The 14,626-nt window shown below is 42.7% G+C and overlaps 1 protein-coding gene across 2 annotated transcripts in view; it reads right to left on the reverse strand.

Annotated features, from left to right (window-relative positions):
• The window catches only part of NELL1 (neural EGFL like 1), an 874,935-nt gene that overhangs the window by 667,268 nt on the left and 193,041 nt on the right, over positions 1–14,626 (reverse strand). For both annotated transcript variants that reach the window (XM_030864871.2, XM_030864870.2), the window contains exons 8-9: positions 9,815–9,949; positions 8,807–8,909 (exon numbers count right to left, since the gene is read on the reverse strand). In XM_030864871.2, coding sequence (XP_030720731.2) covers positions 8,807–8,909; positions 9,815–9,949 — 238 coding nt within the window. The remainder of the gene's footprint in view (positions 1–8,806; positions 8,910–9,814; positions 9,950–14,626) is intronic.

The following is a 14,626-nucleotide window of genomic DNA, read 5'->3' on the forward strand; positions in this document are numbered from 1 at the left end:
CAATGTTTTACAGTTTTAGGCAAGCCTCAAATAATTAAAACAGATAATGGGCCTGGGTATACCTCCCAGGCTTTCCAAGATTTTTGCACCCGGCTTCAAATAAAACATCTTACGGGAATTCCATATAACCCCCAGGGTCAAGGCATAGTAGAAAGAGCCCATCAAACCCTTAAAAATACCATTTCCAAGCTTAAAAATAATGATTTAACTGCTACAAAAAATTCCCCAAAAAATATTCTTAGTCATGCCCTGTTTGTAATTAATTTTTTACAATTAGATAATAATGGTAGATCTGCCGCCGATCGCCTTTGGCATCAAGAAACTAAAAATCAATATGCACAAGTTATGTGGAAAGACCCTTTGACCTTTAAATGGCATGGACCCGATCCACTCCTCATCTGGGGGAGGGGATCCGCATGTGTATATAATACCAAAGAAGGTGGAGCACGCTGGTTGCCTGAGCGCCTTATTAAACCTATAAGTTCTATAAAGTAATAAATTTTATCCAGGGCCCTTTTCCCTGAGATTGTATTTCTTTTTCTTTTTCAGAAAAAGATGGAGACCCTCCTAATATTGAAAGAGCGGCAGAGACGACATGAGTTATCCGTTGTGACCCTGATCCTGTCATCTTTGCTGGTTGTTGGACAGGCTGAAAGCACTCCCCACTTGCCTCAAAATTTAACCTGATACATTACCATCGCCTCGCCATTACAGAAGCAGAACCAAAGGATGATTCTGGCTGCCCCTCCACTGGAGCGGCATGAAACAGAGACATGCCTACCCCCCTCTTTGATGGAGGGTATGGGTACCGAGTTGAGTGTGGCAGCAAAGCATGCACAAGGGAAAACGTGTATATATGTATATACAAGGTAATCTCTGTTATTCCCTGTGAGTATACCTGAATTATGATAGAGGTTGGTATCTAAACATTGTTTTTGGCTTTTAGTAGCTAAGATTATCTTTGGCTCTGCCTCTCCTCCCCAAAAGATACCAAGAGCCGATGAGTGTGGACACACATACCTTGTCCACGGGAGGATTCAGGTCACTACTCCCTCACTCGGTTAATGCCCACCTCCTTAAAAGAAATAAAAAGGGAGGAAATGTTGGGAGCCAAGAAGTTTTCGCCATTAGAAGATGGCCGACACCCTGCTTCTCTTCCTGATTTATGAGATAGAAGTTCGCGCCTAAAATGAAAGCCCGCGCACGCAGCACCAATGATGATTAGCCAAGTACTTCCCTCATTCTGAATCCCGCCCCCCTTTCTCTGCAGTGTATAAATACAGCTACCGCAGCAATAAAAGTTTGAGGCTTGATCAGGATTTTGTCTTGCCTCCATTCTTTCGCGTCTCCTGCCCTTCCCCCTTTTTTTCAACCCCCACAGGTTCCTCCTCAGACTCACAAGGATTTGTCCTGCTGGTCGGGACTCCCGGGGACGCCCGGGGCCGTACACAGGGACCTCAGCAAACAACTCATCCAACTCCCTCTTGCTGACCACAGGAAGAGGAAAGCCCAGAGACACTGGTTTACTTAACATCACGATCCCACAGTGGCTACTATGGTGTGCAACCCAGATCCCCCTCCACGGCCAAAGGTCACATTCCTGAAACTGCCAGACAGGTGATGAGCTACAGCTCTCAGCTGAATAGTGATCTGGGACTTGCCCCTGTCCAAAGTCAAGGCCCCTTCCCAGCACAGCCCACAACCAATGAGCGGTTGATGAAGATGTTGCAAAGTCCTGGCCCCTTGCCCCAACTCAGGATAACTCCAAGGGTCATTCCAGCTCCACAACTCCTTGGAGAAATGGTTGAGGTATCTGTTGTAACTGCACTGCAGTTCAACCTCTCCTTCTGCCCAACCCAGCTTCCTTCACTATCTCATTCCCACCCCAGAACTGATCCTGAACTTCCTAATAAAGTACAAGCAAATCTCCGTTTCACAGTCTGTTTCTTCTCAGAACCTGCCCTGCAACAAACAACACGTACCTAACTCAGATCTGTGCCTCTCTAGTATCTGCATTCAGTGAATGGTACCAGTATCCACCCCTAGCCTCCACACCCACCACCCATACCCCACCGCCTAGGGCCCTTCTATGCCCTTCCTCTTACTCAGCACCGTGTCCAATTAGTACCCAAATCCCTGCAAAGCTCCCTCCTTGTTTCTCAAGTCAACCCACTTTTCTCCATTCCCACCACCTGCCCCCAGGTGCTACCTTCACTCAGGCTATCCCTACTCTTTAGTCTACCAGGAAACTTCCTAACTGGCCTCCTATGTTCTGGTCTAATCTTACCCAGTCCTTCCCCATACAACAGTTGAATATATATTTTAAGTGCAAATAGGACGCTCTGCTTTAAAATCATTATGAGTCACTCAAGCCCTCAGAATATAGTTCAAATTCCTGAACTCAGCACACAAGGCCATCCCTGTGCGTTCACTCTCCCTCCCAAACTCCCAAACATTCACACCTCCACTTAAGACTCCTCCATGCTCTGCTTCTGGGATTTGCATGTACTGTTCTGCTTCTCCAGAACACTCAGCCTCATCTACCTGCTCCTGGTAACCTTCCATCCTATATACCCATCAGTTTCAACTTAGGCCCGACTTCCCCCCAAGAAGTTGTTCTTGACCTCTAACACTGGAGAATTGCCCTCACTTTGTGTTTGTGCGGTACTCTGGACCTCGCCCTAACAGAGAAAATATCACATTTTACCTCTGTTGCCCCAATGAGGGTAGGAACTATGTCTATTCATAACTTTATCTCTAGCCCCAGGCTCAGTGCCTCTCTGGGCTTATTGTTAGTAACAATTTTAGAATTAATGAGCCTCCTTGGTAGCAAAACGCAGAGAAATGTGCTGATTCCCAGATGAGAGTTCTTTCTGCTATTCAATGCTATTCCAAACTTTAAAAGCAGACACCAAGGTTTTCAGAGCAAAGCCATCAACAACAAGGTAGAGAACCAATAACATTTTCTAGATAACCCCCTTCCTCACTTCATTTTGAAAAATTATCCCCGATCATCTCTTATGCCTCAGTTTTCCAGATAAATCAGTTGACTCTGACTCATGGGTCCTAATGATCACGTGGATTCCCCTATTTGCTTGCATGGGGAGACCATACCTCCAAGAGCCTGAAATTCTTGCCTAATAAACTCCCACACTCCCAAACACAGCTGCTGCCAACTTGGCAAGATGGCTTGCTCCAGAGTGACAATTCTGCTAAATACACGGCTGTCAAATCTGCCATCTGCTCCTTGGCCCAGGGTGGGAAGCAAAGAAATAGACTTTCCTTCCTTATTTTTGCACCTTGCCACCCCCATGATGTTAGGATCACGCTTGCTACCCTGTCTGAAGACATCTGCCCGATTCCTCTCATCCTCTGATAGACACTCATCCCAGAACTTCGATCAGGAGACAGGAGGGTCTTACTGTTTACAGTCACACCACACACGGGGACACATCCATCCCTCAAATCTACCAACCTGGTATAAAAATTAAATGTCCACTGAACTTCATGTCTTCACATGGCAGGGTGCCTTAGGGGCTGCAAGTGACATCAACATGATGCTGTGTACCTCAGCCATTCACAGCCTTGGCACTGATGCAGGATGCATGGACGATTACAATATCAGTATCTCTAAAGTTATCTCAGGACAGCTTTCATCATCACCACTGAAGGTCACAAGAATTTCCCCTGCTTCCTCATCCTCACCCCACTTCTCTGACGATGCCCTTCCTTCCCGGCCCCACCGTATGCCTAATACCAGTCCTCATTATCTAACCTCTTGATCTACAGCCAAAAGGCTTATTTTTGATATCTGGGAAATTCTAGCAGAAGGTAAGTCAGGCTCCGGTACCTGTGGCTGGGGCATTTGGGATGCCATTCCAACAGCTTTTAGTATGAGTAGAAATGTAAATGGATACCTGAAGCCCTTCACATCACACTGGGGACATGCAAACAAGACCATTTCACAGTGTCCGACGATGAAATTGAAACTCGGCACCAACACACGCTTCTCCACGATGTCAGAAACAAAGGTACTGGGGATTTACAGAAACAGTTACGCAGTTGTATCTTTTTGTGCCCACAGACACGTGGCCCTTCAAATCCGAGCCTGATTGCTCTAGTGCGACGGATGGACACTTTTGCCATTCGGGTGCACACTAAATAAACAACCTTTAGGCCCCACTTGGCACCCCTGTCGGATGTGGATGTGAGGTTGCTCTGTCTTTATTTAGGGATTTGCACCCTGCACACACTCCAGCCATCCCTTGGCACTCAGCAGCTGAGAACATCAAAATCAACACTCTGTGTTACACTTTAAAGGAGAGTGGCAGAGCAGAAAAGCTCAACGCCCAAGGAGCCATCCTCCCTCGGTGAGCTCGTTCACAGACCTAGCTTCAGATACCACCCCTCTGAGCATGACGCCCACGTCAAACTGGTTGTCCCTCAGCCATCTCCAACTCTCCTATGCCGAACAGAATGTATTGCTCCTGAAGCCATTTCTTCCACCTGCCTTATTTCTGTTAATCACACTATGAGTCTCCCACAGGCTCTTGTTCGAAACCTGGCAACTGCTCCCTTACAGATGCTCTGTCCCTGATTCATCTGTCTCACGTTAAAAAAAAAAAAAATGCTTACAGAGTACCTACCCTGCCCCAGGTCTTTTGGCCATCACTCAGCTTCATCCCTTCCTTTCCATGTCCTCCGGCTGTGCCTAACTGCCTGCCGGCCTCATCACCTCCACCTGCAAATGGGCCTGAATCTCACACCCAGCTCCCTGCCTCCAGCTCTCCCCACACAGGGGCTTTTATCAAAGCATTTCTCTGATTATGCCAAACCCTGCTTCCAAAGCTTGCTTCTGAGCCCCCCAAACAAACGCTGTGTTTACTTCCATGATTCTGTATGTGCAATTCCCTTTGGCAGGTGTGTTCTTACCTACCTTGTCCACATGGCAAACTCCTATTCATTTGTCAGCACCCTACTCAGCTATTCCTTCCCCCATGAAGTCTTCCTAACACACACACACCTAAGTTTCTGATGGAATTAATCACTCCCTTCTCTGTGCTACCCTTGCATCTTACATAGCATACATACTGCACAGTACTCTGTTGTAATGAGATGGGGCGTACATCTCCCTGGACAGCAGGCGGGGAGAGGAGACAGGTTAAAAGCATTAATTCTGGAGCCAGACTACCTGGGTTTTAGTTTGGCTCCACCAAGGCCGAGAGCCCTTGGACAAGTTAGTTCTCCTCTCTGTGCTTTACCTCCTCATCTATAAAATGGGGATCATAGTGGAGCCTATGACTCTAGGTTTTTGGAAGAATGAAATGAATTAATACACATAAAAAAGCTTAACAGTGTCTGACATAGAATGAATGATCCACATGTGCCCGTTGCTGTAACCAGAGGACAGAACAGAGCCGGGAGAGGAATCTCAGTAAGGATGACTGAACGAATTCAGTGGACTACAGTCAGCATCGTCCATCCCCAACCCACCTTTGCAGCTTATTCCTACTTCTCACCTACAAAAACCCTGTTATCACCTAACAGACTATCTCCCTGTCCTTCTGCAACTTGTTTTCCTTTGCAAATGCTGTTTTGCATAGCTCAAGATTCCCTCTCCATCCTTCTCCTTCTCTCCCATCTCTGATGGTTCCCAAATCTATCTACCAAAAGAATACTAATTCTAGGACACCACTGTCCAGAGATTCCAATTTAGCAGATCAGAGAGGGGCCCTGGGACACTCTATTTTAAGTTCACCAGGGGATTCTAATGTGTAGCTAGGTATGTTCAATTCCTTAAACAGAGCAGACACCCAAGAAATGTTGGAGGAATGAGACTCCTGCACTACTTTCTGGACTTCCATGCCCATAGCTAAGGAATCTAGAAGGCTCTCCTGAGTTCTCCCTGATGCCTCCCAAAAAGATGGAGGAAGAGCCTAGTATCAGAAATTATGAAAACTGCCTTGCTCTTGGAGATGGCCTGATTTATTGGGTTTTTTAATCAAAATAAAGTATTTTTCTCAGATAATGAATTGAGACTTAAACACTTAGACCAGGTTATTTCCTATTGCCACATGGATGTCCTCATCTGTAAGTGCTACAGCTCCTTGAAGCCATGACGAGTGGATGAACACTTAGTAAACGAGCACACAAAACAATCAGCTTTCATGTATCGGCTCTTGAATCAAATCAATACTTTTTCTCAGAAACCCTCGGACGCTGCCCCACCCAAATCCAGAGAGTAGCTTGGGAAATTTTATCTGAAAGGGACAACCAAAGGAAATATTTTCCATCCTTTTCCTGATGTGAAAATATTTGAAAACTTCTATATCTTTTCAAATTAGACGGTTTTTTTCTGCTTACTTTTATTTTTAAAAACATCTTTATTGGAGTATAATTGCTTTACATTGTTGTGTTAGTTGCTGCTGTATAACAAAGTGAATCAGCTTTACGTATACATATATCCCCATATCCCCTTCCCTCTTGCATCTTCCTCCTACCCTCCCTATCCCACCCTTCTAGTCTTTTCCATATATATGACCAGGAGTGGAATTGCTGGGTCATATGATAATGGAGCAGTGTTCTTAAGCATTTATTTGTATTACCATTTTATTAAACTATAAACATTTCAAACTACCGATCAGAGCTGCTGAGAAAATTCATTCTACCTAGCTAAACTGCTATCAATTCCAAACAAAGGCAAAAAGCACACTGATGGTTTAGCTAGCTCATGTATCAGCATCTTGGTAAAATCGGGTAACTTGCTGAAATGTTTTTTAAAACTTAATATTCTCCAGTAACTTAGAATAAAGAAAAATGACTATCCCACACATTTCTAGTGAGAGGATAATTGGATGATATACATCAAGGACCTTGAAAATGTCAGTCTCTTGGCCCAATAATTCTACTTTGGAGAATTCTATCTTAAGAAAACGTAAAATACAAAAATGTGTCCTCACAAAACATATTATTGAAGAGTAATTTACAATAGTGAAAAGTGGGAAAACAACCTAGTTCTCCAACAATTGGGGAATAATTAAATAAGTTACACAACAGCCAAAGGGTGGAACACTATGAAGCTCATTAAAATGAGGTTTATACAGAGTTTTTTAAAGGATAGTAATACACTTAAGTGATAACGCTAAGTCAACAAAGTAGGTTAAAATTATCTGCATAATAAAACCTCAATTGTCCACAAAGTATAAGTTTTAAAAAACGAAATCCACTACAACTTCAAGACTGTTTGTTTCCAAGTGGTGGCATTATGGGTGATTTTTCCATCTTTACCTTTACCCTTATGTGTTTTCAAATGTTCCATCGCTTTTACAAGTAGATTATCAAAAGTTTAACACAAAAAACAGCTGAAGGACTCACCTACTCCCATGTCCAAACAACAACTGCCAAGAGACAGCTTTCACAGATCTATCCACAGAGCTCAAAGTAATAGATTAAAAGTACCTCGTATTGTTTAAACAAATTCCTAAGTTTCTCAACTTCTTCCTCTATTATATAGAATATATCAAGATAGAAAAAAATAATCTATGGCTACTAAAAACTATCTTTCCATCATGGAATCAAACTATAATCTCAACATCTGGGCCCCTGATCTATCTGTATTGCCAGACATGACTTCCAAAAGCACTTAGAATAGAAATAAGAAAGTTTCTTTTAGATCAACTCTGCGTAAGCCCTCCAGAGTAACGGGTGTACCGTGCCAACCATAAATGGAAGACATTTTCCAAAGTTCCTTTCGAAAGAGTATAAAAAAAGATTGGGCTGGTACAAACAGACCAGCTATCCCTACTTCCACTGTCATATTAGGTGACATGCTATTCTTGACAAAAAACTAGACCACTGGGTTTTGAAGACCTAGTGATGATGGTGGGTTTTTTGGTAGAGAAATGGTCTTGAAAATTATCCATCGGATGGCACATTTCTAACCTAAACTCTCCTTTTTCAAAGAAGAGCATATGGTTTGATAAAAAGACTTTGGGCTTTGTAGTCAGACAGAATTCATTTTGTATCTCACCTCTGTCACTCACCAGCCTTGCAAACTTGGTAAACTATCTTCCCCAAGCTTCCTATAAAACAGGGATAAAAATAATCCCCACCTAAAAGATTGCAGTGAGGTTTCAATAAGCTAATAGAATGAAATGACCTAAAATAGTAACTGGCACATACCAATCATTCTAAATGACAGTTTTTACTCTTCCTGGTTGTCTCAGTGTTCATTTCACCATTTCATTTGAAAGAGTGTCCTTTGTAATTCAGACGGAAAAGGATTTTTAAATCATTATATAATTTGGACCCGCCAACTCTGAAGGAAATTGTTCCAATATTTTAACTGAAGTTCAATCCAGAAATTCCTAACAAAGGCCCTTTAATAACAGGAAACCTGGCCAAGACCTCAGAGAGCCGAAACACAGAGTGTGGCCCTTGATCAATCAAAATGAGGGGACCAAAGCACAGGGAGCCTTGGAGTCCTGACTACGGAGCAACTCCACACACTACCAGTTGTTTGATCTCGGACAAGTGACTTAATACTTGTGAACGCCAGTTCCCTCTACATAAGAATGTAAAGAATAATAATTAAGGTTGATGTGAGGATTTAAAACAAAAAATAGCCTATGTAAAGTGTCTGCACGTCACAAGTGATTAAAATATAGCCACTCTTATCATACATTTATTATTATATCAACTGCTAGGACTTCCTTTCATCAATGTTAATCAATTGGGGCCTGAAAAATAGGGGAATAAATCAATCTCGAAGCACAGAGGGCCACCCTGACCCTCAGTTAGTACTCACGTCGGCAGACCTTACAGCACTGGCCGGCAATGTGCACAGGGAGGGAGTCCGGAGAGCAGTTGAGGGGGGGACAGGACATCCTTCGACATTCCACAGCGCCACTCTGAGGAAGGAACAACAGGGAGAGGAATCTCAGCAGAAGTGACCTCAGCAGCAAAAAGCTCACATCTCATCCCAGAAGCCTCACCAGGGAAACAGAAGCAGTGTGAGAAACTCCCAGTCCCCTCCAGGACCCCAAATAAAGAATTTTCTCCAGCCCAAACGAACCCATGCCACCTCAGTTACTTTTCTGATACACATCACTGGCTTTATTCCACCTGCCCATGTGGACTAAGTAGATTAGGCAGAAAACAGAAAAGCCTATTTTTACAAGAACATAAATAACACCTTTTGCAGACCCTGTCAACCATTGTTGAAGCGCTAACAATCATTTTGTATTTTTGCAGACAAACAATGGCATTCTTCAGATAGTTATCAAATAATTGCAACTGAACAGGGTTTCGATACTAATTTGGGGGAACCTCTTGTAATTCTCTGAAACAGATCAAATAGTACATACAAATAAGGGATAACCTGAAAGAAAGTCAGGGGGTCTCTAAAACAGAAAATGGCTACCTCGTCAAATACAATGAAAACACCTAGAAACTAAATAAACCACCTTTTTAAAAGGTATTATAGCAGAGAAAAGTTGTGAATGAGCCATTAGGTGGTTTGAAAACCAAAGGAGTCCCTTCCTCCCTCTGCTACTCTAATCTCTAAACAGTAAGCTTCTTAATCATGTTAGATCATATTAGAGTGCGTTGGAAATTAAAATCTGCTTTCTCTTGATAAGAATTTGCATTTGTAATGACACTTTTCCAGCTTCCCTTCACAATTGCGCCAATTACTAAGTAGGCACTTCGTAAAAAGGCAGTACTTCTTAGAGTCAGCATTATAAAGAAACAGGTTACACAATAATTTGTACAACTGCCCTCTTAAAACTGTCCATTTAGGTACAAAGAGGCTTACTTTGCACGTGCAGTTCCTGCAGTGATCACCATCAACCCAGGAGTCTTGGTCTCTATAGAGCAGTCCACTCACTTGACAGGTCTTCTCACAATGACAGTTTTCCAATTGACTAAGTCTTGTCTCTGCATAGTTCAGCTGCAAACAAGAGTGACTACGTGTAATTTCTGTAATTCAACAGCATTGTCCTAACAAAGCTAATCGCAACCTGAAAAAATAAATCCAAGCGGGAGGAGAAAAAAATGCTCAAAGCAGTTCAGTGATTCTTAGCCAGATCTGTTTTTCGAAGATTTTTTTTTTAATTTCACACAAGGTAGAAGCATTCTAAATTGAAGACATATTGGCTCCCATGGTCTAATGAGCACCAAATGAGACATTAAACTGTATCTCAGGGACCTCATGGGTGTTCATCAACGTGTGTGCTTTCAGCTCAAACTCACACAGAAACACTTGTAATGAATGTGTTCTCAAGGACTCCTTACAATGTTTACAGGAGATCTAATCAGCAGCTCTGAAGCCCTTACATTTATCTCCCGCAATCCTATCCCTCTTCTTCACACACTAACCAGAGTGTCATGGTTTACAAGCTGGGAAGTCACTGCTTCCTCTTTTATGAAAAATTCTGGGAAGTCATAGGCAGATCTTATTTCTCCCCAGCTCAGTATCCTCCAAATAGAATGCCCCAGAATCCACTTTGGTGTTCAGACAAGTTCAAGAGAGGCAACCAAACCCCCGGGTGAGATGAGGACTTTGTAAAAAAAAAAAAGAAAGAAAAGAAAAGAAAAGCTTTTTCCTTTTTTAGGTCACCCAACTGCTACCATTAAACATGCAATCTTAGAATCTCCGATTTGAAAGAGTTTATAAAGTTTAAATGACGTGACAAGTAACCCCTTCAAGTGGTCATCCAGCCCCTGTTTGCACATGTAACTGTGATGGGACACTCATTACCTTCCAACGAAAGCTACTTTTCTTGGTTAGCTCTGGATATTTGAAATGTCTTTCTTAGCTTGAGCTGTGAAATTTCTCTCCCTTCTTCCTATTAGACCTAGTTTTGCCTTGTGGCCCATCCTGAGTAAATCTAACCGCTCTACAAACATCTGAGGTTATCCTGTCCTCATGCCTGCCCCTGACCACAGTCAGCCCCGCCAGGTTCCCCTAACAGCTCCTCGTGATATGGTTCCAACCCTCCCTCTTGACCATTGTCCATGTAGGCGACTCCAGGTTGCCTTCAAAACTATGGTACAAAAAAAACTTGAAATGTGGTGTGATCTCTCTGTCATCACATCCATACCAAGGAGTAACTTGGCCTGGTAGCAATCTCACCCTTCTTCCTTTCTCCTTACATAGAGAAGGTCATGACAGAAGAACAAATACCACTTTCTAAAAATTCATCACACAGTTCCTTTTCCTTCTCAATCATACTTATATATCCCCGTCTTGAGTATTTTCCCCATACAGGAGATTGAATCAATTTTTGATCCCAACTAAGACTATTTGGAGGCAACATTTTAGTTATAATGGTTGAACCTGGCTAATGATGACTTCTACCATCTTTCTACATTTTCTATGGTTCCACTCCGTACATGCTCCTCTCAATTACTCATAACAGTGCTACTCTTTGGAAATGGAATTCAACCTTGGTTTTTGTCATTTATTCCATCTCTTGCTCTAAACTTTTGGAATTTCTCAAGAAAATTTGTTCCTCGTCTGCCTGCCATGGGTAGTACCAAGAGGAAGGGAAAAGAACAAATAGAATCCTAAACAAACCACATGCACTATAATCAACCCCGAAAAAACTGAGTCGACCGTGCCTGAGAGTTAGCTTCCTATGACTCTACTATACATGATCTTCCAAACATTCAAGTTACACTTAAATCTCCAGCTTAATCATAGAGCATCCAGAATCGACGGTAATTACGTTCTCTGGGAATTCTTTAGGAAATGCAGATAACATATACTTCCAAGAGTTTGGTGACACCAAGTACCAAAACCGTGTATTGGTAAGAGATAATAAAAAGGAAGTGATAACTCATCACATATTATCTTTACTTCATTTCTATAGCCTCAGTAGTTCCCACATAAGGTAGTGATAGACATATGACCGTGGAATGAACAAGGAAGAGTTGAACTAGAAGGGAATCTTTCCTAAAAGTGGCTCAGGATGAGGAATCTGTTTGTGAGAGGAAAGTGCCTGTCTTACTCTGAAAGTCTGGAAGAACCCTAGTGTCTGTATCACTCCAAGAAGGGGACTTCTTATGGACTAGTTCAAAAGGCTATTCTGTATCTACCCAAGTTTCCTGTAAATCCAGGAGCTTTGCCTAAAGGCAATATTGTCAATTTCCAGGACTGCCCAACAAAGCTGAGCTATGCTCACCTACAAAACTCAACCGCAAGGAAAAGCCTCGATTTTAATACAATGGAAGCTATTCTCAAGGCCGATTTTGCTTCCCTTCTGAGTACTGTCTTTAAATTTTTAATATGTTTAGCCTGTTCTGACAACAGTAAAAAACCCTAATCTCTGTGATGATAAGAATGCATCAGACAGACACCAAGACAAAGGAATATTAAGGCAAAAAGCTAATTTTTCAAAGGCACTTAATATGTAATCTTGCCTTCCTTTTCCCCTGCTTAAATCCTGAAGCAACAATAAAGGAAAAAAACAACTCTGAATTAAAAAATGAATTACATTTTCTGTCACTGGCATTAGCATGCTGAATTTATACAAGTTCATTTTCAAAAGCTATTTCTACACTACCTGCCATTTTCTCTAAGAATGCCTGAAGATCCAAAATAGATACGGTATCAAATCTGCAACTCTTTTTTGTTTTACCTTTGCGCACTTATCCAAGCAACCATGGACCGAATCATTTATTCTTAACTCTACACGTTCAAAGACAGACAGCAGAGGCCTTTTTCACAGTAAGAGGTCAATGAATGAATCTAAGTACATTAGTCATGCAGTAGATTTCTTTTTTCCTTTGAAATATTATTTATTTGGCATTTGCTATATAAAAGGGAAAAAAGAAATCTATTGTATTAAACCTTTAAGCTTAATTGAAAAATCACTATTGAGCTCCTTGAAACAATGAAAGTCTCAAAATCCAATGTTACAAGCTGAAACGCCACTCCAAGCTTGATTTACATAAATAGATTTGTCAAAGATTCAAACAGAAGTAATCAAGAAATTCCCCATCTTCAGCATCTCTTCTCCTGAGCTTGAAGGAAGAATGTGATTACCGCACAGGTGGGATGCAAGAGCAGGACACAGCCTGATCCTATCGCTGTGTACCTGGCTCAGCAGGTTTGTGGTTCCCACAGTGTAGAGACTACCTGGGAGAATTTCCAGAATAAGCCAGGGGATTGGTGGTCTCTTGTGGATCACTTAGGGGAAGTATCAGGGGACCGCTTCCCTGCACCTTCTCCCCCTTGAAAAAGTATGGTTTTGCCACAATGTTGGGATTCTTCAAGAGGGCTCTTCTGTACCCTGACCTCTGTCACCTGACGCTACATGCAAGCTGCTTCCCTGATCTTTCCTACATCAAGCAAGGGCACAGTCATTTTCAATCACCCTATACTTTGAAAGGAGAAAAGGAAGAGCAAGCCCTCCTAGGCACAACCCTGAGCTGATCTGGTGTCTGTGTCTGTTTGGTTTGATGTGACTTTGGCTACCAACTCCTGTCCAGCTTGTGCGCTGGGCTCGCTCTCCGGTAGGATCCCATGGCTTCCACTGTGACCCAAGTGTGAGGACTTTCTGCTGTTTTCCAAAACCTCCTGGCTCTAGACCAGGGCTCTGACAGCAACTTTCAATGCAATCTTTATAAAACGAAGAATAATTGTCACCATTTTACATACATGGAAACTGCAGCTAGAAATGAGACCAGTGACTCATTCCAGGCTGCAAACAACCAAAGAAGTGATAAAAATGAGATTCAACATCAGATGAATCTTACTCCAAAGCCCATTTCTATCTCCACCATGATCTACATGACTAATGCCTATTTTAATCACAGCTGCTGGGCAACTCAAACCAAACCTCCAAACCCATCAGCTAAATCTTGCCATGATAGGCTTATCTAACTAAAGGCAAAGCCCAAATCCAGGTCGATTTGGCGCCACAGAATTCCCTTTGCACCCAGGAACCCTACTTGAGTTCCAGTTCGTCTTAACCCTCCAGACTCCATCTCCTTCACTCTGCCAAGAGGTGTATTACACTCTGCTTCCACCAAGATGGCAGACTAGGTACCCTAAAAGGCTTCACCAATTGAACCAACTAAAATGCTGGACAATATACACAAATCGTAACTTTTAAAAATCATCACAGGAGCTGACAGAAAAGGAATAAAGCCACAGTGGCCAAAACAAACTGACAGCCAGGGATCCAGGAAGGCGAGTGAGCACCAAAGCCAACCTCCATGACGTTAGCCAAAACATGGAGCCCTCAAGCTCCCACCTCGCACAGGGGGCCAGGGAGAGGAAATAGAGAACAGGGTCTGCCCAAGATGGGATGTCTTAAAGGAAACTCCTACATCAAGGTACAGCCCCAAAGGGCTGTACCCTCAGCTTAAGAGTGAACGAAAAGGAAACAAGGTTTGCACCAGGCTCTGAAGGAAGACCTTCCTACTCAGACCATGGCACTGGCTAGAGGGAAATATCTTCCTTCAGAAGTCTTAAAGAATTCTTTGCTGAGAATTCACCTGGCGGATCCTAGGTTAGCAGTCTGATTCTGAGCAGTCCCTATGATCTGAAAACCCTTAAGGAGATAATGCAATAGCAGTGACCCCTGTGCGGTCCTGGCAGGAGGACACATAACGTAAA

Source organism: Globicephala melas, chromosome 8 (genome assembly GCF_963455315.2).
Source record: "Globicephala melas chromosome 8, mGloMel1.2, whole genome shotgun sequence".
In the NCBI taxonomy this organism is placed as follows: Eukaryota; Metazoa; Chordata; class Mammalia; order Artiodactyla; family Delphinidae; genus Globicephala; species Globicephala melas.